At 40.8% G+C, this 27,997-nt stretch overlaps 2 protein-coding genes across 3 annotated transcripts in view; one reads left to right on the top strand and one right to left on the bottom strand.

The window, feature by feature from the left end:
• XPNPEP3 (X-prolyl aminopeptidase 3) overlaps positions 1-27,997 on the bottom strand; it is a 61,943-nt gene that overhangs the window by 32,038 nt on the left and 1,908 nt on the right. For both annotated transcript variants that reach the window (XM_075553623.1, XM_075553622.1), the window contains exons 2-4: positions 14,110-14,226; positions 2,320-2,727; positions 79-281 (exon numbers count right to left, since the gene is read on the bottom strand). In XM_075553623.1, the coding sequence (XP_075409738.1) occupies positions 79-281; positions 2,320-2,671 (555 nt within the window). In that variant the 5' untranslated portion in view covers positions 2,672-2,727; positions 14,110-14,226. The remainder of the gene's footprint in view (positions 1-78; positions 282-2,319; positions 2,728-14,109; positions 14,227-27,997) is intronic.
• DNAJB7 (DnaJ heat shock protein family (Hsp40) member B7) lies at positions 22,802-23,737 on the top strand. The gene has a single exon (XM_075552678.1). It carries the CDS (start codon positions 22,802-22,804, stop codon positions 23,735-23,737), a length of 936 nt encoding a protein of 311 aa, XP_075408793.1.

The raw sequence follows: 27,997 nt of genomic DNA, 5'->3' as shown, positions 1-27,997 counted from the left end.
TTAGGTGCATAACCCCCTAAAGAGTTTGACTGCTATGAGTTTGGGGTGAAAATAAGACAATTTCAATAGGAACTCTACCTGTGATGTCAGCTTCCCAGCATTCTGCATTTGCTCAATTTCCGCAGAAGACTTGATCAGCCGCAGGCGCTGCACCAGCTGCTGGACAGCCTGGACTTTGTTCTTGCTCCTGGCTTTGGCTTCAGCCACAGGCTGCATGTATGCAGAGTGAAGCTGTGCGTGAGGGGGCTTCATCCAGTCATACCAAACTGTATTTGTCTCAGCTTAAAATGAGAAGCCAAAAATAAAGTGATGACAAAACTAACAGCAGTGACAAGAAAGACCCATTTGTGTAAGTCATGGTAAGATCTGTGGTGTGCAACTCTGAGGGCTGAACACAAACTTTTTCACTAAAGTAACCGAAGAGTTTGATCACTGGCCACTCCCCTAGAAGGGCAAGATATTCTGGGCTGAATACCAGCTTTCCCGCCTCAAAATTCCAGTGTTCTTTGTAAGGATGAGACTAAAGGACACAGTCTGAGGCAGCTCTATCTAAGCATCATTTTATTTATGAACTGTTAAAGAACAATGATAACTCATCTCCACCAGCACTACCGTTCTACAGGCACTACAGAATAACGGAGTCAAAAACGATAACTACTTCCAAATTATGACCTTACAGTTAAAGTTCTGCATTCATCCATTTAAAAAAACCCAAATCTCAGCACTAGAAAAAGAAGTCTGTCTATTCCTTATTTCAGAGCAATTATTCATTACTCTAAAACTGTGGAGTTGATAATATGTGCAAATGTCATACCCAGCTTTCCCATTCCACCTACTACCAGTTCTCATTGTGAACAATTGGGGGGTACACATTTATATTTAGGGGTTCTATGAAGTGGTCCCTATTGCCTGAGATATCTGATCATAAGGCTGATGGGGAGAGATTTCTACTCGGTGCTCAGGCCCTTTTCTTTTTTTCTGATGGCAGGCCACACGTAGCAGTCCAAGCCATCTAAGTGGGAGGGTGTAAACTTCTAAGACTAAAAAACAAACAAAACACCTCAAACTCACTGCCACTGAGCTGCTGTTGACTCCCCCGTCACCGAATCGGACAGAGTGGGCTGCCCTGTTTGAGTTTCCCAGGTTGCAAAATTTTGATAACAGTAAAGGGGAAAAAAAAATCCCTGAAAAATTTTATTGGATATCCATTAGTGATACCGTGTTCATTTAAAAGTAAAGATGCTTTCATGGGCACATTACATGGAAAATACTGATCTTACATCTAAATGGATATAAATTTAATGACAGTAATCTTTAAAAAGTAAAATAAAAAATACATCTCTACTACGTATTCTTTGTGTGTGAAATCATAGCCCAATTTCCAAAAACTTTTAGATAACTCTGATTTCATTATTCTTTTCTTTTGTCTACTGCTTTCAAGTGGTAAATTACTAACCTTAAAGATGATGGGTGAGGAAGGCTTCTGAGAAAATGATTTTAAATGAGATTTTAACCATCCTGAATTAATGAAATTTAGGCTGTTACACATGACAGCTAGCAACTCATTCAAGAAATCCAGCTCATCATCACCAGGGAGTTTATTCAAAATGCACAATCTCAGGCCCCGTCGACACCCACTGGAGGGAAATCCGAGCAGATTTCTCAAGCACTTCATGTGCATAGTCAAGTTTGAGAAGTACGTACTGCTTTTAGGTTTCCCCAATTAACCACGAACCAAACAAATAAGCACGCACCCACTCAGGTGCATCACGGCCACATTGATTCTGGTGAAACTACAAGTAGGAATATTCTGGGAGCCCTACCCAGGGACTTTCTTCAGAATCAGCATCACATTCTAAACTAAAAGCTAAATGCTCAGGTTTGGGAAGCATTTTATTTAATTCTTAATCACCCAGAAATCACTTCAAACTAAATTTGGCAGAGCTGGAGAATGCTGGATGAGTTGAGAAAGGAGCAGTGGTCCTCTGACAAGGAGAGGTCATTAACCTTGGTAACAAACTGGTCAGTATCCTTGAAGGGTGGCCCATACTCATCCTCTACTTAAAAAAATTCTCTCAGATTTCAAATTAGGACAGTCATGTAACAGTCTCTCTGAATGAATAATTGCGTGAAGACCTAACAAATGAATTAAAGTAGCTGAGTCTTTTGAGAAGACGTATGTCCTTTTCATGGTGGCCAGGGAAACGCTGTTATAATCATCATTTTAGGAAACTGAGAACTTGGTCTAAACTTGACAGGAAGGTAAAGTGGGTTTTAATCCCTATCTGGCCTGATTGGATTTCCCCTCCCATTTTTTACCTTTGAGTTTCGGTATTAGATGCTGAAATTCCTCTAGCAAATAGGCTTCGTCCACTCCAGTTAGAGCTACGGCTCCATCGGTGCCAGACCGTGGACCATCCCAAAGTTCCCGACTGGGATCTCTCCGAGGCACAAAGAGTATGGCCTTGTGTGATGGTAACTGCTTTCCTGGGAGGCTTTGGAGAACCAGAATGCTATCGGGTTCTCGGAATCCACACAGATACAGAAAATTGTTGTCTTGGTGGAAAGTGTAGGGGATGTCGTTGCTCATGTAGTAGGTGGGGTTGGACAGCAGCACCACTGTCTGGTCTGTTCCGTTCTCTCCTTGTGCTTCCTTTTGGATCAGGCACATTAGTTTGTGTCTGCGAAGCGCATATTCCACCTGGGAGAGTCCTGGAGTCACCTCTCCTAGAAATGAAAAATAACAATGATGCTTTGCATTTCTAACGTGCCCCAAAAGGAAAGTTGTTCATTATTAGCTAATGAAACTTAAGTTCAGCTCAATTAATACTGAATCTCCTCAGAGCTTCTAGGATAGAAACCAGGTTTCAAATTTCAATTCCAAAGCAGTGCAAACATTCATTTTTGGGAAAATAACAGCTGAATGTGATCCTGCATGAAAACAAGGCTCACGACCCCTTCAGGTCTCTTCCAGCTCTTTGGTTCATTCTTTTACACATTTAGTCAAATATTACTGGATATCATTAAATCAAAGCTGCCCTCAAGTTTCCATATAAATGGTAGGAAAAAGGGGCACCGTCTCTCAGAATAACCTCTCTAAGATAATATAGGCTTCTTGAGGGTAGAGATTTTTGCCTGCCCATTCAATACTATACTCCCAGAGCCTAGGATAATAACTGGAATATGGTAAGCATTTGAAAATATTGTTAAATGATCTATATTTTTTAACAATAGAGCTAAAGGCCAGAAAGTATTCTCCAATTTCCAGAGCTAGAATAAAACCTTCCATTTGAATTCCTTGGTGTAATAATACCTTACAAATAGGATCTGCCATGCTCTGTGGTTAGATGCCACACCCATCCAGACTCTGTGCACAACAGAATGAAGCACTGCCTGGTCTTGTGCCATTTGCACAATCGCTGTCACGCTTGAGCCCACTGTTGCAGCCACTATGCCAGTCCATCTTGTTGAGGTCCCCCTGTTTCTCGCTGACCCTCTATTCTCTACCTCGATGCTCACGGTGACGAGCATCTTTCTACTCAACAACCTTAAGCATCTACCTCTTGGGGCTGTCATGAGGATTGAACTAAATAGAGTATGTGATTTAAAAAACATTTTTATGAAACACATTAGAATTTTACTGCTTTAAGAATATAGCATATGAAATCACAAGAATATTCAAATTAAAAGTCATGAGTTTTCAAAACACGTAATACACTACCAGATACAGTAAAATATCAATTATTCTGAACGCTAAATCAGAAAAAAATGTGAAAAAATAATTAAGTTGCTTACTTAAGAAACAGATGTATTAAAAATAGAAGGTGTAAGAATGTTATCAAAAAAATGTTACAGGGCAAATTAGAAAAGTGAATACTTAAAAAAAATCATTTTATTAGGGGCTCATACAACTCTTATCACAATCCACACATACATCAATTGTGTAAAGCACATTTGTACATTCATTGCCCTCACTATTCTCAAAACATTTGCTCTCCACCTAAGCCCCTGGCATCAGCTCATTTTTTGCCCCTCCCTCCCCGCTCTCCCCTCCCTCATGAACCTTTGATAATTTATAAATTATTATTGTCATATCTTACACTGTCCGACGTCTCCCTTCACCCACTTCTCTGTTGTCCATCCCCCAGGGAGGAGGTTATATGTAGATCCTTGTAATTGGTTCCCCCTTTCCATCCCACTCTCCCAGTATCGCCATTCTCACCACTGATCCTGAAGGGATCATCCGCCCTGGATTCCCTGTTTCCAGTTCCTATCTGTACCAGTGTACATCCTCTGACCCCTGACCTCTTCGACACCTTGTGATTGCACAGGCTGGTGTGCTTCTTTCATGTGGGCTTTGTTGCTTCTGAGCTAGATAGCCTCTTGTTTACCTTCAAGTCTTTAAGACCCCAGATGCTATATCTTTTGATAGCCGAGCACCATCAGCTTTCTTCACCACATTGCTTATGCACCCGGAAAAGTGAATACTTTATCAATTTATTATTTCTCTAGACTGCCTTTGGTATTTAAACCTTTCAAAAAATAATTCCTGCCACCTAATGTTCTCCATAAATACATCTCCATGGAATAGATTCAACATAAGCCATCAGCAAAACTAACCTTTTTGTTTCTGGGGGAAGTATATTTAATAAATGTATTCCACATTTTCATAAATTACAAATAAGGCCATTATGAATTTAATACTTACAAATTTTACTTATTTAACTTTCCAATTAAAATAATCATAATCCTGATAGTCACATTCTATTTTGGCCTTGGTAAGAATAGAAATTTAAAAGTTTAACAATTGGCCATAGTAATTGAGATTACTTCACTCTATAAGTGACTTTTCCTTTCTGCATCCAAAATATAAGCAATAAGGCATATGATTCTTAAGATTTGACAGCTCCAACTCCTGGATCAGAACCAGCCAGCTAAGATGCTCTTAGCGTCCTGACCTCAGAAAGTAGAACAGAGTTCAACCACTACACTCTACTGCTTCTCTGAAAAACGTGAAAAGCCTTGAACAGGAGAAGCACTAAGAGCCTGGAACATGGAGAGAGTTGCTTAAGATAAAATTCACTTTTGAAAGCCTTATAATGTGCACATTGCAAAACAGTACCATTGTACGATACTGTCATTTTTCCAAAAACATTAAAAACAAATATGCAAAAATTGGAAAAACACCAAAGAGAGAAATGACATACCAACATGTTAAAAATGGTAGAGTTACTGGGAGGGTCTGTATTCTTGTCTATTTCTATTCTCTAAAATTTTCTTTACAAATAAACGACTCTTGTTCTGAAACTTTTTTTTTCATACAGCAATAATTTTATGAACATTTTTTCATATTTACAGATGGAGGTAATGTTCCTTTACATTGTCTACAACAGTTTTCAGACTATATTCCTTATTAATGTTGTATTGTATTATACGCAGACAATTAAACTGAGAAAAGTAAAAGCCAATCATCCTTGACCCTAAGTGACCTTTAAAAAAAATATCCTGTAATGTGGACTATATCACACATTTAACAATGCCTGAATCTATCTGCAGTTTAAAGAATCAAACTAAATATAATTCAGTGCGAGGTTTATCCACATGTACATTTGTCATTTCCTTGAATTCCAACCTCCAAAGGTGACTTCTCTGTAGAATCTCATCTGAATTAACTCTGTGCTTTTATAAAAACAATGCTACAAATGGAACAGGGCTTCAATATATTCATGGAAAATGACCATTCTATTTCCCATGAAATACCCGATTTTGAACTTTTTTATGTAATAAAATTGTATTACATACTTTTTCTGGTGACTTTCCTCACTATGATCTTGAGCTTGTTCAGTGTTGAGGAGTTACAATCATAGCTCATTCAAATTCACTGTGTGGTATATCACTATATGTCCACAGCACGATTTAGTCATTCAATGTTATACTGACGGAAATTTGGAGTTTATCTTCAAATATTTTTAGATGCCACAAACATTCAAATGTATGTTTCAATTACTTTTTGAAACTTAAAATATCATCCTAATGACCTAACTTTTAAAAATGGGAACAGCACAAGGTAGGAGGAATAACGCATTTGGTCAATTAATTTTGGCCAGTGAAACTCTGGCAAGTAAATTCTTAGGAGGAAGTCTAATATGTAAAACAAAAAGAACATCACTGACTTACTTGATTCTCTCTTAACTTTTAGCATTGGTAAGATCCCTCGGTACCCTAGAAGTATTATCTCTGTATATAAATAGGAAAAGATATTCATGAAGCATTGCTGTATGAAAAAGAGCCCCCAATAAAATGATCTTAAAAACACAAAAGCAGCATTGATCATTCTTGGTGGTTGAAATGCAAGAGTTGGAAACAAAGTATAACCTTGAGTCTATCCTACCTGAATTTCAAGAATAGATTTGCTATATTAAACATTGCTGTTGGATGGCTGTGGAAGTGTTTGGGCCAGGTCCGGACCAAGGCAGCCCCTTGTACCAGTGTCTCAAGAAGACAAATGACCTGGCTGAACTTCAAAGCACCTGCCTTCAGCATTTCAGAGCTTACCTCCTCGGACAGAACACAGCTCACCTCTCTCTAGCATTGTTTCCTGGGAACAACGTGACTTACTAACAAAACATCACCTGGCCCAAAACTTGCAACCGCAGCACAAAGAACCTCCCTTCTCCTTACTGGCCCATATGCCTTTAAGCTCATATGCTATATAAGTCCCATTGCCTCGCTGCCAGGTGCGACTTCCCTGACCTAACTAGTTGGGTCTTGGAACCCGTCCTGATGCTCAAGATGCCCCCGTCCCTTTCCCTGCCTCAATAAAATCTTTCTCAACTTCACATTCCTGGCTAAATTCTATCTCTGTTCTATGCCTCCGTCTCCAACCTTTCAGGAAGGACTTCAAGAACATCATACAAGAAGAAAGCAAAAGGTCATTAAAAAGACAGGAAAGAAAGATCAAAGTGGATGTCAGAAGAGACTCTGAACCTTGCTCTTAATTGTAGAGTAACCAAGGCATATGGAAGAAATGATGAAGTGAAGGAGCTAAAAAAATTTCAAAAGACAGAGAAGACAAAGTGAAAATAGTATAATGAAATGTGCACAGCCCTAGAGTGAGACCATCAAAAAGAAAGAATACGCCCAGCATTATTTTAAGCTGAAAGCACTTAAGAAAAAATTCAAGCCTTGAATTGCAATCTAGAAAGATTCTCTAGGCAAAATATCCAATGATGCAGTAAGTTTTCAAGAAAATGGAAAGAACACAGAGTCACTGTACCAAAAAGAACTAGTCAGCTTTCAGTCATTTCAAAAGGCAGAATAAGATTAATAACCAATGGCACTGAAGGAAGAAGTGTAAGCTGCACTGAAGGCATCAGCTAAAAACAAAGCTCCAAGAATTGATAGAATATCAATGGAAATGTATCGACAGGCTCATGAGACACTGGAAGCACTCACTCTTCTATGCCAGGAAATTTGGAAGGCAGCTACTTGTCCAACTGACTGGAGGAGATCTGCATCTGTGCCCATTCCAGAGAAAGGTGACCCGAGAGAATGTTCAAATTATAGAGCCGTATCATTGATGCGACATGCAAGGAAACGTTTTCTGAAGATCATCCAACAACAACTGCAGCAGTGTATTAACGGGCTGCTAGAAGTTCATGCTGGACTCAGAAGGGGACGTGGACATGGGATATCATTGCTGCTATCAGATGGATCTTGACTGAAAGCAGAGAAAAGTGCTTGCTTGTGTTTCACTGACTATGCTAAGACATTTGATTGTGCTGATCTTTTTTTTTTTTTCCACACCAACAGCCTTACATCATTTACTGTTAAACTTGATTAGGAAGCAAAAAACCAAGGAATAAACCAGATTATTTGCCAATAGAAGTTCAAGTCATCAGATGGGGACAAAATTTGAGCCTGGGAAAATGCAGCCATGCGTGCCACCCTTCAGGGGGCTCCTTACAGCCCCAGCTTGGTTCTTCTCCAATGTCTTCTCTTGGAGTTGTACCTGATTTTATTACCGGTTTTCATTCGAATCCATTGGGGAATGGGCCGATTCTGCTTCTGTTTCTTGGCCAGGAATCTCTTGATCCTGAAAGTCTTATGAGACGACATGGTGAAGTCAGAGCTCCACCGCACTCGGGGTGGCAGAGAAACGGAGAGAGGGCGATTGTGCTGATCTTAACGAGTATGGATAGCCTTGAGAATAACAGGAATCCCAGAACACTACAAGGTGCTCCAGTGGAACCTGTACATCGATCAACCTGTGTTAAAATAGACTAGTCTCTAACATCCATGGGGGTCCGTAGAAGCAATTGTACGGTTATAATATATAAAGATCAGAGTAAAGTCATGGAAAGTAGGAGAGTGAAATAAAGGAGTCAGACACATTTTACGGTAGCATGCTCATCTCAAGGTGAGCATAAAGGCCATGATCTCAGCAGCCATGTCTGAGCAGGAGGAGGAGGAGGAGTGAGAGAGAGCGTCTCCTCTTTATTTCTGACCAAGGCCTATATTTACTTAAGGGTGTGCAAGCTCCCTACCCCCATACCAGGTAACCATATCCATCACAGGAAGGGGCTGTACAATAGGCATATGCATCACAGGAAGGGGATGAGCTAGGGACGTACATGTAATAGGACAGGGAGGGACACAGGTTGTACACATGCGACAAGATGGGAAGGCCCTAGACTCAAGATGGCAGCCTAACCTTGGTCATCCTTGAGTGGGCTCGACCTTGCCTCTGGGCTCTCCTTCAAGGAAATACTCCACTACCCTTATCACAAAGGAGTGGGCCCTACTTAGGGTGGGACAGACTATACAGTCTGATTGCTCTACATGCTCTGATAACTCTTAGGGAGAATAACCTCTAAGTGGCTTGTGTTGACCTCCAAGTGTACAGTCGTTTATCATGTGTAGCAAGCGGTGTCTTAGATTTGGCATATATTTGGGGAAGACAACCTGGGGAAAAAGCCTTTTGTATCCCACAAACCTGTACATGGATCAATAGGCAGTTATGCAAACAGAATAAGGAAATACCACACAATTTAAAATCAGGAACAGTGTGCATCTGGGTTGCATCCTCTCACCACACTTAGTCAACCTGTACACTGGGCAAACCATCAGAGAAGCTCGATTAGACGAAGAAGGCTTATTATTAACAGCCTGCACTTTGCAGATGACACATCTTTGCCTGCTAAAAAACGAGGGCTTGCAGTACTGGATGATGAAGAGCAAGGATTGTAGCCTTCAGTATGGATTATAACTCACTGTACAATTGGACCAGTAAGTAACATCATGGTAAATGGAGAAAAGAGTCAAGATGTTGTCTTGCGGGAGGGAGGGAAAAAAAAAAAAAAAAAGAGGACCAGATGCAAAGGGCTTAAGTGGAGAGCAAATGCTATGAGAATGATTGGGGCAGGGAATGTGCTTTATACAATTGATGTGTGTATATGTATGGATTGTGATAAGAGCAGTATGAGCCCCTAATAAAATGTAAAAAAAGAAAAGAGAAAAAAAAAGAAAATGATTAGGGCAAAGAATGTACAGATGTGCTTTATACAATTGATGTATGTTTATGTATGGATTGTGATAAGAGTTATATGAGCCCCTAATAAAATGTTAAAAAAAAAAGATGTTGTCTTGCTTGGATCAACAATCAATGCTCATGGTAGCAGCAGTCAAGAGATCAAATGGCACATTGCATTGGGCTAATCTATAGCACAAGGTGTCTTTAAAGGGTTGAAAAGCAAAGATGTTATTTTAAGGACTAAGGTGTGCCTGACCCAAGCCATGGTATTTTTCAATTCCTCGTTTGCATGTGAAAGTTGGACTTTGAATAAGAAAGACCCTGCATTTTAATTATGGGGCTGGTGAAGAATATTGAAAGTAACAAGAATTGCTAAAAGAATAAATCAATTTTTCCTGCAAGACTTTTCCCAATCAAAAAGCTTCCCTGACTAGTTCAGATTAAATTTGTCTCTTTGCATTATTTTTAAAGTTAATTATTTAATTTCAAATATATACATACTCTATAGTTCATAACGGTAATCACATCCTCTTTCTATAGTTAAAACGCTTTTCCTCTCCTTCATCAAACTGAGCTCCTGTACCCGTTCCCTTCTTTGACCTACCATCAGTGTCGCTTCCGTGTGAATAATCTCGTATCTGTATACATCTCTATATAATTCTATACAGACACACTTGCATTCAGACTTTTATTTTCCATGATTGCTTTGAACAAAAGAAGGGGATACTATATGGCTTTAAAATCAGGAAAGGTGTGTGTCAAGTTTATATCCATTCATCATCCTTATTAAATCTGTATGCTGAGCAGATATTCCAAGATGTTAGACTCTAAGGAGAGGAAGATGCATTAATAATGTGCAATATGCAAATGACACTGCTTTGCTTGTTGAAAATGAAGAGGACTTGAAACTCTTACTGATGAAGATGAAAGAATACAGCCTTCAGAACGGATTATAGTTCAATGTGAAGCAAACAAAGATCCTTACAATGGGTTCAATAGCAGCACTGTGATCAATGGAGAAAAGATTGAAGTTGTTGAAGATTTTATTTTACTTGGGTCCACAATCAATGCTCATGGAACCAATAGTTATTCCAAATCTTCTGCAAAAGACCTCTTTAAAGTGTTCCAGAGCAAGGATACCACTTTGAGGACAAAGGTTTGCCTGACCCTGCCATGGCACTTTCAAGCACCTCACATGAACTTAAGGTGGAAAATGAACAAGAAAGACTGAAGAAGAGTTTAAGTATTTGAATTATGGTGTTAGCCAAAATACTGAAAATATCATGGACTGCCCAAAGAATAGACAAATCTGTCTTGGAAGTACAGCCAGAATGCTCCGAAGAAACAAGGACAGCATGTACTGAGGATGTGTATCAGGAAAGATTAGTCCATGGAGAAGAACATTATGGTTGGTAAACTTAAAGGGTCATAGAAAAAGAAGATGATGCCCAAGGAGAGGGATTGATACAGTTCCAACAACAAAAGGCTCAAATAGAACAATTCCGAGGATGGTGTAGGACTGTATAGTGGTTTGCTCTGCTGTATATAAGGGGGGCTGTGACTTGGAGCTGACTCCAGAGCACTTCAGAAAACAGCAACATTGTTTTATAAAAATGGAACCATAGTATCCATCCTGTGTCTCGACATTCTAATACAATAGCAAGTCGTCTGGTCTAGTTTCAATCGAGTCCACTTTTTGTCTCTTTAATATCCCTTGGAGTGGATATAACAATTTATTGAGCCATTTTCTTATTTGTGAGCTTGCTACCACCCTAAGCACCATAATACACATTTTTGTATTTATCTCTAGGAACACTTAGGTCCTTATGTTTCTATGAGTACTCACAAGAGAGAAATTACTAGGGCAAACTGTTCTGAATTTTTGTATTTCTCGTGTCCAATACACATAACTTGATTTGTTTATGAGTGTCTTGGAACTGCCTCATGTGTTTTACCTATGTACTGTTTATGTTGCCAATAAATTCTGTAGTTTACCATCCATTAATAAAACATTAACCCTTTACGCTTCACTACAATGAGAAAAATACACTTATATTGATAAAGTTGGTGAGAGAAAGAAAAAGATGGGTAAGAAAGGGTCTTCTGGGACAGCTTGCATATGGTAAAGCAATCAGGTCTGCCTAGGAAGGCTCACAAGTCCCCCTCCTACGAGGAAGGGGCTGCTGAGTCCCCTGGGATTCCAGGCTGGAAAGCTGCCTTATGCGGAGGAGCAGCTAACGTTCTCTCCCTGACAATTATTCAGGTGAAGTCTGCCACTTTTAGTCAACAGTACGGAAGTCTCAATTTGCCAGCTGGTTATAGCAGGTGGGTTAGCTGACCTGAGCAACTCGATGACTTAACCCCCACCCCACCCTCTCCTGACTTCTGCCCTTTCTTGTGCTTTGCTTTGGTGATTTCAGTTTCAATCCATGAAATAAAAATTAAGTCCATTGATTTTGTGATTTTTCTCCCCCAATTTTAAAAGGTGAGAAGAAAATTTTATGATTTTCATTATTTTCTCCATTCTTTACGTCTCCTTTACCTCTCCTTTTCAGTAGCATCAGACTCCATGTATGATGAATACATGTGTGTATTCATCAGCAAGTGACTTCTGAAGAAAGATCTCATGCTTTTCCAGTCAAAGCAGAATTAGCAAACTATCTTTCACGGGCTCCAAAACATTGCTCTCTCTACTGAATCTGTTCTTGTACAAATGACTGTATGAGAAAGATTCTAAAAACCTCTCCCAAGCCTACTAACTGGCACCACTTAGATCATGAACTAAATGTTTCCACACTCATGAAATCTCCAAGTGGCACAGGACTCTCACTCATGACAGAAAAATGATCCAATATCAAAGATCCCTTTCTTTTAATTTGGAGGGGACAATAAAAAGGACGATATGCAAGAACTTTAACCCCAGAAGTAAACTTGGCTGAACCAATCAGAAGACTAACTGTCAGAGTTGGATTCTGCAAACAGCCAAGTATCACAATTTTGTAGCTAAGAAGGAACAACCCTCTTCAGGAAACTTAAGACTTAGCCTCTCCTGAAAGCAATAGAAATGTTCTTCATATTTGATTAGCCACACAATCCTAACGAGAAGAAAATCCAGAGAAGACTTCACAAAGTCCGATGGAAAGATATAGGTCTTTGCTACCTACAGTCTAGGTACATAGTTTATTCTTTGCTGAAATTATTAACTAGTTGAGAATTTTAGTATGGTTGGTCTTTAAAAATAATTGTTTAATTATTATACAGTTTTTACTGTAAAAAGGAAGAACTCAGCCCACCCTTAGACATGGTTAGGATCCAAGGACAGGTTGTTATGGGGAAAATTGGCGTTATGAGAAAATGGAAGAATGACTACTCTACTATTATCCGCTTGTCTGTTGAGCAGGAGTGCCAGGCTCCTGCTCCTGGCAAACACATCAATCAGCACCACCACCGCCCTTTTTGATTTGAATGATTTTTGTTGACTTTTTTGGTCTCATGCTAATGGTTTTTAAGTAGGGTTCTACTGATTTGTGGGTAATATCCTTGATTTTTTGTGTCACTCAAATACAGTTGGTCCTCTGTATCTGCAGGTTCGACATTCATGGGTTCAACCAACTCTGGATTGAAAATATGCAGGGAGAGAAAAAAAGCAAGTAAGCAGTCAAAGCAATCCCTCAAAGGCTAAGAGGGAGCCTAAAGAGCTACTTACACAGCATTTAAATTCCATTAGGTATAGAGTAGTCCAGAGATGGTTTCTAGTGTACAGGAGGATGTGCACAGGTTATAGGCAAAGACTATACCATTTTTATATAAGGGATTTGAGCACAGAGGATTTGGGAATCTGTAGGCTATTCTAGATCCAAGAGAGGGGTGACTGTATGGATTTAACTCCCCCTGGCAAAAGCACAGAATGAACGCACCTTGGAGATCTGACAGTTTTTATATACACTTTTGGTTTATGCCACTTTGGGATAATATTCATTCCCCAAAGTATAAGCTTTAAAGGCTGCCCTCCTTTTTAATCTTTTGGTCTGAATTTGAGCAAAGGGGATGACACATCCCCTGATAGCAACACCAGGATCTTAATCACAGATTAAAAAAAAAAAGTGACAGAAACCTTTATCACGTTGCCACATCAGCTCTATCAATTAGGATAGCACCTCTCAAAGCTGTGACAATCCGATCTGGAAAGCCTGCATAACCTATAGAAATGTTTATTATGTAACATTTTGATTCAACAGAGTCATTTCCAAAGAATCACTATTTAGAGCTCTAGGAGGCAGTAATAGAACTTTTCTTAAATACATATTTTTCAAGTTATTATCTTGCTTTCTACCTAACACTGCCCAATACCACATGACTAGTTGCATGCTACATAGTGACATGGTACTTTAAGCTGACATCTCAATTTGAAGTAAGATAAACATGCAAGCTCCTGAACTGCACTATGAACAGGGCATGTGGCTACCACCCTGACAGCGGAAATCTACCACAGTTCCCTCACTGCAAAAACGTGTTGGGACAGAAGAGCACAGTGCTAGATAAAGCATCCAAGTAAGATCTTTATTAAAAGGCATTACCTGGCCTGAGGAGGTGTGGGTGCGTGAGGGGGCTGGGCTGGCCCAAGTATCGGTTTGGAATCTTCCTCTTGGGGATGGGCTGAAGAGAGTACTTCCGCTGGGAACAGGACAGACATCCTGAAGAAAGAATACAGAAGATGAACTGGGATGAATGGAAGAATCTAGACAGTCTTCATAGAATACATCTAGATACATCTGTAACCAGCAGTTTGGATGCTTCAGAATAATACAAACAAACACCTTTCCTTCTCTCCTTCAGAGCTTATAAACCCGGGCAATAGAAAAGGCGAGCATTCAGCTACTGATCAAAAGTTTGATTGTTTGAACTCACCTTGGAGAAAGGCCTGGGAATCTACTTCTGAAAGATGAAGGCCACTAAACCAGTGGTTCTCAACCTTCCTAATTCTGCGACCCTTTCACACAGTTCCTCATGTTGTGGCGACCGCCCCCAACTATAAAATTATTTTTGTTGCTACTTCTTAATTGTAATTTTACGACTGTTCTGAATCAGGTGACCCCTGTGAAAGGGTTGTTCGACCCCAAAGGGGTCACGACCCCCAGACTGAGAACCGCTGCTCTAATCCCTGTGGAGCACAGCACTACTCTGAAACACACGGGTCACCATTACCTGAGTAAGCTCCAGGGCAACTGGCTGCGTTCTGAGTTTTCGACTACAGTGCTGGACCCTACAGAAATGAGACTGTCTTTACTATTAAGGACTATAAAACCACTGCCACAGGGTTTTATAGGCTGGCTCCAACTCATAAAGGCCCTTTCAGAGAGCTAGGACAGTGCAGATGGGTTTCTGAGACTGTAACAATAGACGTAGAAAACCTGACCTTTCTCCTGAGGAGCCACTGCTGTTTTTGAACTGCTAACTTGAAGTTAGCAGCCCAATGTGTAGCCAGCACAATACCAGGGCTCCTTAAGAGAGGAATAAAACCAATAACCCAAACTCACTGCCACTGAGTCAGTGCTGACTCATAGTGACCCCCACCGAGGGTTTCCAAGACTGTTAACTGTTTATGGGGGTAGAAAGCCCAGTCTTTCTTCTGAGGAGCTGTTGGTGGTTTCAAACTGCCGACCATGAGGATCGCAATGCTTAACCACGACACCACCAGGCCTCCTAAGAGAGGCATAGGTACATGTAATTAAGGTATAGGTAAAAAGCTGTAAAAAACAAGAAAAAAGGGGGAAGAGTAAGGAAGGATTTCAGAGGTAGCTTGAAGCCGTCACTTTTTACTGACAGCATGTGATGCATGCTGTCGTTCAATCCGAAAATGTGGACGCCAAGAGAAAAGAGTATGAAAAATGCTCCATCAAATGCTAATGTTATCAGTATTCATTAAATAAGGATTTCTGAAACACCCATGGGTGCCCTTTGCAAGAAAACTCAGAAGAATGAGACTATTTCCTCGACCCCTATAGAACCCATGGTCCAGTGGAGGTAAGACAAAACAGCATGACAATAGGGTGAAGGTGGTGGGGGTTTGCGGGATCTCAAGTAGGTACTGTGAGGAGCTCAAAGGAGCAGATATATTTTCCTAAAAGGTTTCAGTGCGGGAGGGGGGGGGCTGCAGGAGTAGGTGCTACCTAATCTGCATATGAAGTCTTGCTAAAGACAGAAGGGAAAGGCATCATTAGGGGTGTGTGTGTGTGTGTGTGTGTACACAGGGACAAAACACAGCTAAGGTAACATCACACTTTCAAGGTGCAGCCTGTAAGAGCAGCAGACTCCACCAGTGGGCCAGTGTTGATGGAGGTGCAAGGAAAAGAGAGGGAGGGATTAGATAAGATCATTGAAAGCCTTGTGTGGCTAATTAAGGATTTTGGTTTTCAACTGTTAATGATAGGCATTACTGCTGTTCTACAGATGAGCAGTCACATTCAGGTAGCTTGTTCAGGGTTACACTCAGGATTCCACCCATGCTTACTTAACCCTAAAATCTCCCCTTTTCTTCCTCCTCCTGCTCCTCCATAGGTTTGTATAGTGAATCCCCAGCCATCAGTGCTAGTCAATCTCCCCATGAACATGCTATCACTACAACAGCACAACATGAGAAGTCTGAATAAGTTAGGGTTTACAAAGGAGGCCCTGGGTGGTGCATGCAATTAAACACTCAGTTATTAGCTGAAAGGCTAGGGGTTCGAACCCACCCTCAGGCACCTCAGAAGACAGACCTGGTGACCTGTTTTTAAAAAGCCATCCCTGCACACTGGGGAGCACAGTCGACTCTGAAACACACGCAATTGCCATGAGTTGTGGTTAACACCATGGCAACTGTTTTGGATTTTTTGGTTTTGTTTTTAAAGACTCACTGAAAGTTTAACAACGATGAGGAAAAGCAATGGAAAGAAACACAAACCAGTCAAACCCACTGCCATGAAGTCTTTTCTGACACGTAGCTAGCCCATGGAGCAGTGCAGAACTGTTCTATAGAGTCCAAGGCTGTAACTCTTTCTGGCAGCCGCTGGCTTCATCTTTCCCCTGTGCAGTGAGTGCGAGCTTCCTAGTGCTCACCTTGTGCTTAGCAGCCCAGGGCCTAACACTGTGCCACCAGAGTGTCACAGAAGACAAGGAAATTTGTTAAATGGCACCAAGGAGGGGCAATCAACAAAGGGCAGACTGTAGGCACCACTCCAGGACGAACAGCCTAGTTTCTTCTCTGCGTAGTGGTGGTAAGAGAGGACCCGTAAGAGACATGATGAACCAATTATAACATGTGAACCCTATTTGGATCCTAATTCATGCAACAAATTGTAAACATCCACCCACAGTATTTACTACCCTTAGGAGAAAACTGAAATTTGAAGTGACTGCATAGTTGATGGGATTATGGGAGTAATGCCAACTGTTTAAAGTGTAATAAAGGTGTAAGGAGCCCTGGTGGTTCAAGCAGGTAAGTGCTCAGCTGCTAGCCAAGGCTGGTGGCTCCAACTCACCCAGTGACTCTGCAAGAGGGGTGTGTGTGTGTGTGTGTGTACCTGTACCATTAAGAAGAACCAGGAGTGGACCACATACTTTTGTCTTGGAGATTCCTGCAGGCTAAATCTCACTCCAGGAGACAGAGCAGTGAGCCTAGAGGTGCAGCAGAGAAGCCATAGCAGAACCAGAACATGAGACAGAGCAGTGGGCTGTCTCACAGAGTAATACTGTGCCTTGGGGCAGAGACTTGTTTTTGGAGTGGAGTGCCAAGTGGCACTTAACTAAGGGAACTCCCTTTGCTGATTTACAGGACTAAACCTGAGCACCTTTGGAGTGAAGTCTATGGCAGGAGTATGGACATACCCTTGGGGGATTTACAGCAGCTCTAAACTCTGCAGGCGATGGAAGAGCTTTCTAACACTGCACCGGAGTGACCAAGGGGCTGCAGAACTGGGGCTGAGAGGCCTGTCTGCAGGTATGGTATGGTTGGGAACTATGTGCTGAGCATTTCTGAGCCTAAACTGTAATTTGGTAACTTCCCTAACACGCTGCATAGTTGTACTGAGTTCTAAAATGTGACAACTGCAATGAACAGCAGAGCAGCCCAGCAGAGTAGAATGTGCTGTGGGAGGGACATCTGCGTCTTAAGTGGAGAAGGGTGAAGGCATGTCTGATCTCTGACTCCAAAACCAGCCCTAGACTTTCCCCTTGTGAAATCAGAGGTCACAAGTGGCCCCTGAGCCATTTTTACTATTAGAATAGTATATCTCCTTTGATATGAAATCCAAAAAGGCAAACTCACTGCCAATTGGTTCATGCTGACTCAAAGCAACCTTAGGATAGGGTAGAATTGAGTTTCCGAGACTGTAATTCTTTACAGGGGTAAAAGCTTTGTCTTTCTTCTTTTCATGTGAAGGAGTTTCAAAAAAATGTGTGGAGAAATCCAACTGAAAGCTAATGGTGTTTTCCTATGAATTTTTTTAAAAGTCCTCTTGTATGTTTGAACTTCTCCAGAATAAAGTTTAAAATGTTAAAAAAAAAAAAAGGTAAGCACAGAGAAAAATTAAGGAAATAAGTTCACCCCGATGGAAGGTAATCCAGGGTTAAAGGTAATATGGGACAGTCGGAAAAGGGCAAAATGTATATAATTACTCTATTTCTTCACCTGTGAAGTGCTGCTGTTACGGTTAGATCGGTGGTTCTCAACCTTCCTCATGTTGTGGCAACCCCAACCATGAAATTATTTTCATTGCTACCTCTAACTGTAATTTTGCTACTGTGATGAATCGGGCGACCCCTGTGAAAGGGCCATTTGACTACCAAAGGGGTCACGACCCACAGGTTTAGATGGTTTTTGTGATGCCTAATTAATGTTCTCTAAACTATCCCTCTGGGTTCTAATATCCATTGCAATGGCTACACAGAACTCACAGACAAAATTCATGATTACAAGGTTTATTAAGGAAGTGAACAAGTTGTAATGGCAGTGAGAAATGCTCCAGTTTGCTTATCAGGACAAGTCAAAGCTCTTTCAGATCTGCTAATAAATGCCCAAAGGAGCACATCACTCTGCTGTGCGCCTCAACCTGAAGGCATTCCACTCAAGCTCCTGGGACAGCAAACCCAGCTCCCTGAATTAAATGCCTGGAGGCACTGCACTCCGTAAGCCAGCCTCCTGCATAAAACACTCGGCTTTATTTGCTCCATCGGCTAGGAAGTCCATCCCTCTGTTCTATGCTCTGGCTCCTGGTTCTGCTACTGCTCCTCTGGTGGTACAGCTGTCTTCTAGATCCAGGAGGCCCACTGCGCAGGATCTTAGGTCTAGAGGATGCACTCAACTTCTGGCTCTTGCTGGTAATGAGATTCTCTCTTCCTTCATCTCAGAGCTTATTTCATATGCAGTCAGATGGCATTCCAGGGAATCCTGTTCACAATTACTCACAGGTGAATCCTTCAGTATCTCCCCAACCCTTACCACCCATACAGGGAAAGGTCATTTGGTGCAAACTACAGACTTTGTTTAGAAGAGTCACATTAAATAATTTACTGCCCCTGCAGTTAGTTTAAAACTTTCTGGACCAAGATCCACAATAAGAAATATATTCTACACATTGATCTAGTACAGAAAGATATGTATGTGTGTCTACATGTATGTTGCTAGGTGTGACTCATAGGGTCCTATGCACAGAACAACACACTGCCTGATCCTGTGCCATCCTGACATTGTTGTGTTTGAGCCCATTGTTGCAACCACTGGGTCAATCCACCTCATTGAGTCTTTACTTTTCAATGACCCACTACTTTACCAAGCATGCTGTCCTTCTCCAGGGATTGGTCCATCCAGATGACATATCAAAAGTATGTGAGACAAAGTCTCAGCATTCTTGCTTGTAAGGCACATTCTGACTGTACTTCCAACACAGGTTGTTCAGTCTTCGGACAGTTCCTGGCATATATAATATCCTTCACCAACACTCTAATTCAAAGGCATCAATTCTTTTTCAGCCTGCCCTACGCATTGTCCAGTTTTCACATACACATGAGGTTCTTGAAAATATCATGGCAGAGGGAGCTTCGACACAGAAGAGTAAGTGGGAACAGGTCCAAGGGAGCAGATAAGAGTGATGTGGCCAGAAGTCAACAAACAAGGCTGGTGGAAATGTTACCGGACAAGAAGTTAAGTTACTGCATCCCAAGTCTATAGCTGGTATTTAAAGATTTGAGACAGGGCACTGACTAGGTAGAGTGTGTCGACAAAGTCCAGGGAACAACACATTTTAGAGTGAGAAGACATGAAGGAGAAGTTAGCACAGGAGGAAGGGAAGAACAACGTGGCTGGCATTTTAAAGAAGCGGACGTGTCTTAAGAGGAGGTGCTCAGCCGTATCAGATGCCATTAAGTAGGAGGGGCTAAAGGAACCACCACTGGATTTGATAATATACCAGCCAACGGAGATCCTGCAGTCCCTGAGTGGTACAAACTGCAGCTCTACTCTGGACTACATTAGGTTGCCCTGAGTCAGAAATGACCCAACAAGTTTGGTGGGGCTCAAGCAGCTTTCATACAGACGGTAGAAATCAGCTGGAAACATAATGAAAGAACATGAATGCAAAGCAGCACCGAGATGACAGAACACTTGAGAAATTTTGTTGTGAAAGAGATCCAAGAAAATATAGCCTGGCAGCTGGAAGAACTGCAGAGTCCAGGAAGACAGAATGCTCACAGAAGGCAGTCCTCATATTAAACTTTTGAATCTGACACATTAGCTATATATATTTTTTCTGAGTGTCTCCAATTATGTGAGTTCTCTGGGAGGAGAATTTCTTTTCTAACTCTCCTGTGTCGTGAGTTCTCAATGCATCCTTATACAGTGTCTAATACCTGGAAATCAAGTCCTAAGCCAAGAAATTTGGTAGAATGGAATGAGCAGAAATTGGAATCAGACAAGCTCAATCCTAAATACCAGATTTTTCAATAACAAACTACCACATATACTCGTAAAAATTCATGTATAAGCTGAATTTTTCCAGCACATTATTAATGTGGTTTTTGTGGTAAAATTAGGTGCCTCACGGCTATCCGGGTTGGCTTATACTCGAGTATATATGGTATTTAACCTTAGGCAAAATGACTTTTTCTCAGAAGCTCTTTCTAATGTGGAATATTTTATTGTGATTTATGTGAAAATTTACACAGCAAATGTTTTCCACTCAGCAACTTATACCCACGTTTCATGGCACTAGTTGCGATCCTCTCAATGTAACACTTCTCAATTCCTTTCTGAGATCGCTGCTTCCCTGTGTCCATCTTTTTTGCCATCTTCATTTTGGGCAAATGCTACCCTTTAGTCTCTTATGATTAATTGTTCTGAGAAGCACTTTTTTCAAGGGGTGTTGCTGTCCATTTGATAGGTCTGTCTAGTGGTAGATGAAAGATGACCTCCCAGTTCAGCTGCAGGTTTGAAGGACAATTTTGCTTGGGCCCTGTATCAATAGTCTTGGATCCAAGAAATCAGACGATACATTGCCAAAAGGCAAATCTGCTGCACAAGACCTCTTTAAAATGAAGAGCAAGGACTATTATGAGGACTAAGGTGCATCGACTCAAGCAGTGGGATTTTTCCATTACCTCATATGCATGTGAAAGTTGGACAATGAATAAGACCAACTGGAGAAGAACTGATGCATTTGAATTATGGTGTTACCGAAGAATATTGAAAGTCCTATAGACTTGTGTCAAAAGAACAAATAAATCTGTCTTGGAAGAAGTACAGATAGAATGCTCCTTAGAAGCAAGGATGAGAGAAGGTAGACATGCTATCAGTAGAGCCCATTTCCTAGACAAGGACACGATGCTTGGTGAAGCAGAGGGGTTACACAGTGTCTGCAACAATGGGTTCAAACATAACAAGGGTGGTGGGGATGGTGCAAAACTGGGCAGTATGCCATCCTGTTATGCATGGGGCTGCTGTGAGGTGCCCTAACCCTAACAACAACAAAAAGAGCCATCATCTCAGGGAGTCCACCAGTTTCTGTCAGTAACTCTGGACGTTATATGATTCTGAATTTCATTCTCCATGGTTCTCCTCTGTCCAGACCTTCTACTGTGAGCCCAATCAGAAGCAGTGGCAGCCCTTCTAGTCTCAGAAGCTCTTTTCTTCTGAGCATAAAAAAGTCACTCTGCTGGAATGCTGGGACAATTAAAAGAAAACTGCAGGCAATCACTTAGTTCCATGTCTCCCTCTAAAAAGGTACTTGAATAATGTTCAATATTATTGCTACTATTTCCACGGCAGGCAAATGTTCCAAAAATGAGCACCATCTAGTCAATTCTGACTCATAGAAATTATATTGGGCAGAGTAGACTTGCCCCAGAGAGTTTCCGAGGATTGCTGAAGCAGGCTGCCACATCTGCTGTAGACGGGTTCAGAGATGTGAAGCACCAAGCAGCTTTACCCACCGAATGAACGGGATTCCTTTTTATGCAAAAGCTAATTAACATTTACTGAAGTGAAATTAACTGCGATTTAAGAATTTCACTACAGCTATTACAGTAGTAATACACCTTAGTTGAGCAAAGACTCACCACTAGCATGCAAAAAACTTATTCGGCTACTTCCTCTAGGAATCCTTCCCTGATTTCCCAAGTTTAACTTAGAGGCTTCTCACAGGACTGAATTTACCCAGTACTTCCTCCTTTCTAACATTCTAACTGTATTTCTTACTAAACTTTAGATACGTAACAGGAAGAAACAGTACCAGCTGTCTAAAGATGTTTTTGCACCAATTCCTCACTTACACTTAATAACTTAGTTCAGAAATTTTTCAGTTGTCTAAACCAAAACAAGGGAGTCAGTTACCAAGGCCCCATAACCTCACAGGATATAATGGGCATGTTGTGGGGATCAGCAACATGGTCCACTCACTGTCTCATGAGACATTGTCTGAGATGGCTGGGGAAATATAGGGGAAACAGTAAGAGGGTGTTTTAAGATGGTCTGGTATGACTCTGGACTCGGTTCATTTGTAAGGTTGAGTCCCTAACTAAGGCCAGAATGACACAATAATGGAGCCCTCACTGACACATATGTATTAAGCCTGCTTGCCACATAATCAGGTTCCTAATGTCTCCTAGCAGTGGCTCATGGTGATAACCTTAACAACTAGTTGTAGCCACTGCCTCTAGTGCCACCACCAACAGGGCCTGTGCTGGGAGGAAACCAGTCCTCCCTACCCACAGCACCCCTTTCCAGTAATATGTTAAAACATGGTGGACTACTATAAAGTTCTGGGAGTACAGAGATATGCTTCGCCAGAGGACATTAAAAAGGCTTATCACAAAGTGGCACTTAAATGGCACCCTGATAAAAACCCAGAAAATAAAGAAGAAGCAGAGAGAAGATTTAAAGAAGTAGCTGAAGCATATGAGGTGTTATCAAATGATGAAAAACGGGACACCTATGATAAATATGGCAAAGAAGGATTAAACGATGATGGTGGAAGTTGTTTTGATGAGCCTTGCGAGAATGACTTCAGAATCCGTAAGCCAGATGATGTCTTTAATCATTTTTTTGGTCAGAGGGACCCATTTTCATTTGAGTTTTTTGAAGACTCGCTTGAGGACCTTTTAAAGAGTCCAGAATACTCCCAGAGGAGCAGAAGCAGAGGTGTGGGGTCCTTTTCCTCTACCTTCAGTGACTATCCAGCTTTTGGGGGCAAATTTTCTTCTTATGATGTAGGCTACGTATCATACAGTTCACTGGGGCATGGGAGCCTTACTTCATTCTCCTCCATGGAATTTGATGATAGAGGGATAGACAACTACCTATATTTTACAAGGTCAGATCAAGCAACTGATGGCAGAAATATCAATATAAAAAGAATAATTGAGAATGAGCAAGAAAGAGAAGTGGTTGAAGAGGACGATGATTTGAGGTCCTTCCTGATCAATGGGCTGGCCGACGATGAGGGCTTTTCTGAAGGATGGGGCTGGAAAAGAGAGTCCTTCGGCAACTACTCAAGTCCTTACAGGGCCAAACATGTACCTCAGTATACTTTTGTAGACAATGATGAACTAAGTGGGCCTTGGGTCACTAGCAGCTGGGATCCCTCCATTTTCTCAGAAGGATTCCAAGAAGGTGGTAAAAGGAAAAAAAAGCATAAAGAAGTGAAGAAGAAGAAATCAACCAAGAGGAAGAGCTAAATGGACTCTTCAGACACGTTATGTTCACATTACATTTGAACAAGACTATGTGTGTGTTTTGATCATTTTGTAGATAACATTTAGTAGTATATTAAGGTCCTGTTTGTAACTTTGCTAGCAGAATTGTGGACATCTGAACATTAGTTTTTTGACTAGGTATTTCAGAAAAAGAAGAGACTGTGGGGATGGTGACGTTAGAAATTTGGAGAACAACAAAGACTCCTTTTATTCTCTTAAGTTTTAAGCTAAATATTTTACTATCATAGAAATTTTCTTTTGTAGAGTTTAAGACTCGCCTAATTCTTTTACGGAGCTCTGGTGGCATAATGGTGGGTTACAAATTGGGCTAACTGTAAGGTCAGTAGTTCGAATCCAGCTGTCTACTCCTATAAAGATTTACAGTCTAGGAAACCCAAAGGAGAGATTCTACTCTATGCTATAGATTCTACCCTAGAGGGTCACTAGCAGTTGGAATGGACTCAATGGCAATGAATTTAGTTTGTTTTTTGTTTCTTTTAACCAATGAAATACTTTGACAAATACATAAACTATTCATAGGATTAGGAGGTAAAATGTGCCAAGGTTCAGATTATAGTTATCTATTGTACGATTTTTTTTCCAGGATCACTTGACATAACTTAAAGCACTATAAAAACTGAAATATGTACGAATGCCATTTTTAAATAAAAACAAAGACAGATTTAACGTGGATTTCTTTCTTTTTTTTTTTAAACGTGGATTTCTTAGAGTAGTATAGCTATATCATATATGGTAAGCCATCAGTGAGTGACTCACTCCAGATAGAAAACTATTTTTGTTTGGGTTTTAAACACAGGAAGGACCCTTAGTGGGTACTGTCAAGTAAGCATTGGTACACTAACTGAAAAGTCAGCAGTTCAAACCCACCAGCCACTCTAGGAAAGAAATAGGAGGCTATCTGTTCCAGTAAATGTTTAGTTTCAGACACCTTATTACATAGGTTCACTATGAAAATCAAGGGTATTGGGTTTGGTTTAGTTTATGTATACAAGAGCTACAAATACATCCCTTAAGATATTACCTTAAGCTATTCTAGTTTAGGATCTAATTTGGGAGAGAAAAATTGATGAATTCCATATAAATCAGATACTGAGTAAGTGGTTTACACTAAATGTTTACATATACTGTTTTTCCTAAATTACTTTGATTTCAACAAAATTGCCTTTGTTGCCTATTAATTTTATTTTCAAGGTCTATTGCTTCAAGACCTTTTATTTTTATTCATTCTTCTACTCAACCAACACACAGAGCACCTATTTGCCAGTGTTCCTGTTGATATAATCATGAACAAGTCTGCAAAGGTCTTAGCACACCCAGAGTTTAGAACTCAGAAATACACATAATTATTAAGTAATATATAGCCTATATGCCCTAAGTGCTAAAGAAAAAAGCAAAGCAGGATGCAGAGATGTGTTTTGGGGTGGGAGAATGAAAATTTAGCCTAAGATAGCCACTGCAAGTGATGACTACATTTGAGTAACAATCTAAGGAAAGTGAGGTTGTAGAAATCCGGTGGGAAAGAATTCCAAGAGAACTAGCAAGTACAGTGTCCCTAGGCTAGCTGTGAGGAGCATTGAAGAGGCCAGTGACCAGAGCAGCAGATTAAGGGAGCAAAAAGATGAGGTCAGAGAGCTAATTATGCAGGAGGCAGGATTATCAAGGACTGCTAGATCACAGTATGAATGTTGGTTGTTAAAACTTTGACTTCTGTAAATAGGATAGGAAGTCACTGGCATTTTTGAGCAAAGGTGTATTATAATCTGACAAAATTTAAACAGGACCATTCTGGCTGATCTTGGTGCAAATAGATTCAAGAAGCAGGGATCAGGCTAGTGTCATAACCCAGGTAAGAGATTGTGGTAGTTTGGTCTTAGGTGATGAAGAGTGATCAGTCTAAAACATCTTTTAAAGGTAGAGCTAATAGGTTTTGCTGACAGGATTCAGTTGTTGGTATGAGTCAAGGATGTCAAAGTTTGGGGCCTACGCAATTGGAAAAAATGGAGCTGCCATTACCTGAAACGGACCCGCAGGTGTTAAGCGTTGGGCACCCTTCATATAAGAAATTCTTACAATGAAAAGCATTTCTTACAACTTACAGGGCCCTATTGGCATAATGGGTTATGAGTTGGTCTGCTATTTGATGCTCTTCAGCAAAGACAAGGCTTTCTATTCCCGTAAAGAGTTACATTCTTGGAAACCAACAGGCAGCTCTACCCACAGGGTTGCTATGAGTCAAAATTGATTTGATAGCAGAGAGTGAGACAATGACTTACATGTATGTCCCTAGAGACTGTAGCTTTCCCTTTAAGCAAAAAAAATCCCAAAAAACTATTGGTTGTATTATTTTAATCCTTTATCTCTTAAAAATGAAATTGCTGTAAATGGTAACACCATTGAAAGATGCCAGTGAATAATCTAACAGCATAGAAGCTCAATCACCTTTGGCAATGAAACCAATTTGGAAGCCAGAAAAGATGATAATGTCTAGTACATAGGTTCCCAAACTTATTTGGCCTACCACCCTTTGGGGGAAAGAAAAATTACTCAGCATCTCCCTGGCAATTAAAAATGTTTGTACTACAGCCCATAATCCAGGATAAAGTGCATTTGCTGCCACCCCACCCCACCCCGATCATCCCAGCACTGCCCAGGGGGTGGGATTGCCCACTTGGGGGAAATAGTGGTCTAATACTTTCAAATGATTGCTATAGTTAAGTACGTTTGGTTGGTTCTTTGGTGAGTGAAGAGTAAAGGCCATTTATTCCAGAAGAGCAGCTGGGGACAATTAGCTCTTAAAACTTAGGGTCACAGTATGCCAAAATCCACTCAATGGTGGGCGTTTAGGTTTGGAAAGTAAAACCAACATAAAGAGGAATCTTTTTTAATGCTTATATGAAACAGATTTAATAGTTTATGTCACCATTGGTATATTAAAAAATGTTTAAGAAAGCAATTTTCCAAAATCGAACATCAGTGCCTTTGGAAATTTGAAATGCAATGACATGACCCTCAGTCCACTTCTCTACTTTAACAATGGTAACTATCACATTTGACTACTTTACTCACTAGCTTAAAATTCTTCTAAGGTGTCCCACAGTCTTGAAGGAAAAAGCCCATTTTTTGCCTTACCCTAACAGAGAATGCCCTCCGTGAGTCAGCCACCAGCTCTCTCCCCATCTTGGTTTCTTATCGCAGCTAATGTTTGAGCCTAGCTTTTTCCAAATTGTGTTACAAGTGATACCAGTTCAAGACTCATCAGAGAAACCACAGTCAAATGTAATACAGGCCCTGTAAAAGGTCCCATTGCCAGTATTCATTTGACGACATTTTTCTGGTGGAACACCTCTTATGAGCCCAGGCACCTATTTCACAGAAAACTACTCCAGTCCCATGAAAGGATTGCACTGTCATTTTGGTTCAGACTTCTGTATTTTGGTCTCTGCCTGGCTGGCTCCTTTCCTCAACTCGGCTTGATGAAAGCCTTCTTTCAAGTCTACTAAGCCTTTAAGTATGCCATGTCTCTTGCCTGCCCCTGCCATCACTTCATCCTTCTCCACACTGAATCTCTTGTTGCTGGATTTATAGTTGTTGATTCCAACTGGCTGAATTTACTCCAACTCATGGCAACCCACTGAATTTAATACATCACAGTACAATGACTACCTAGAGCCCTGGTGGCACGTTGGACTGCTAACCATAGTCAGCAGTTCGAAACCACCAGTCGCTCCATGGGAGAAAGACAGGGCTTTCTACTCTCATAAAGGGTTACTGTCTTGAAAACTCATAGGGGCAGTTCTACCCTGTCGCTATGAGTCAGAATCAATTCAACAGCAGTGCGTGAGTGAACAATTACAATGGCTTGCCTACTTGTCTGTCTTCTCTCTGCGAACCTGGTAGCACAGTGGGTACTGCCCCAGGCTGCTAACCCAACATCGGTCAACAGCTAGAATTCACCATTTGCTCTTATAACCCAAAGAGGTAGGTAGTGTTACTCCATTCTATAGGACGCCTGAGTAGGAATTAATTTGATGCAGAGGGCTGTCTGTCTTCTCTGAGGGTAGGAACTTTTGTTTATTGCTCAATATGTGTATTTGGTGTTCAATATTTATTGAATTAGCTACTATATCCACAGGGTTTAAAATTAATGTATTCTCTATTATATTTTCTTTTATCATTTGCAGTATTTCTCAGATGACTACATGGTGTTAGCTGCATAAATTT

The sequence above is a fragment of the Tenrec ecaudatus genome, chromosome 6, assembly GCF_050624435.1.
Source record: "Tenrec ecaudatus isolate mTenEca1 chromosome 6, mTenEca1.hap1, whole genome shotgun sequence".
Taxonomy (NCBI): Eukaryota; Metazoa; Chordata; class Mammalia; order Afrosoricida; family Tenrecidae; genus Tenrec; species Tenrec ecaudatus.
Note: the sequence above shows the minus strand (reverse complement) of the source record. Positions and strands in the feature narration are given on the sequence as shown.

Excerpts from the sequence above, each read along its gene's own strand:
- DNAJB7 (XM_075552678.1), top strand. The coding sequence starts at position 22,802 with ATGGTGGACTACTATAAAGTTCTGGGAGTACAGAGATATGCTTCGCCA.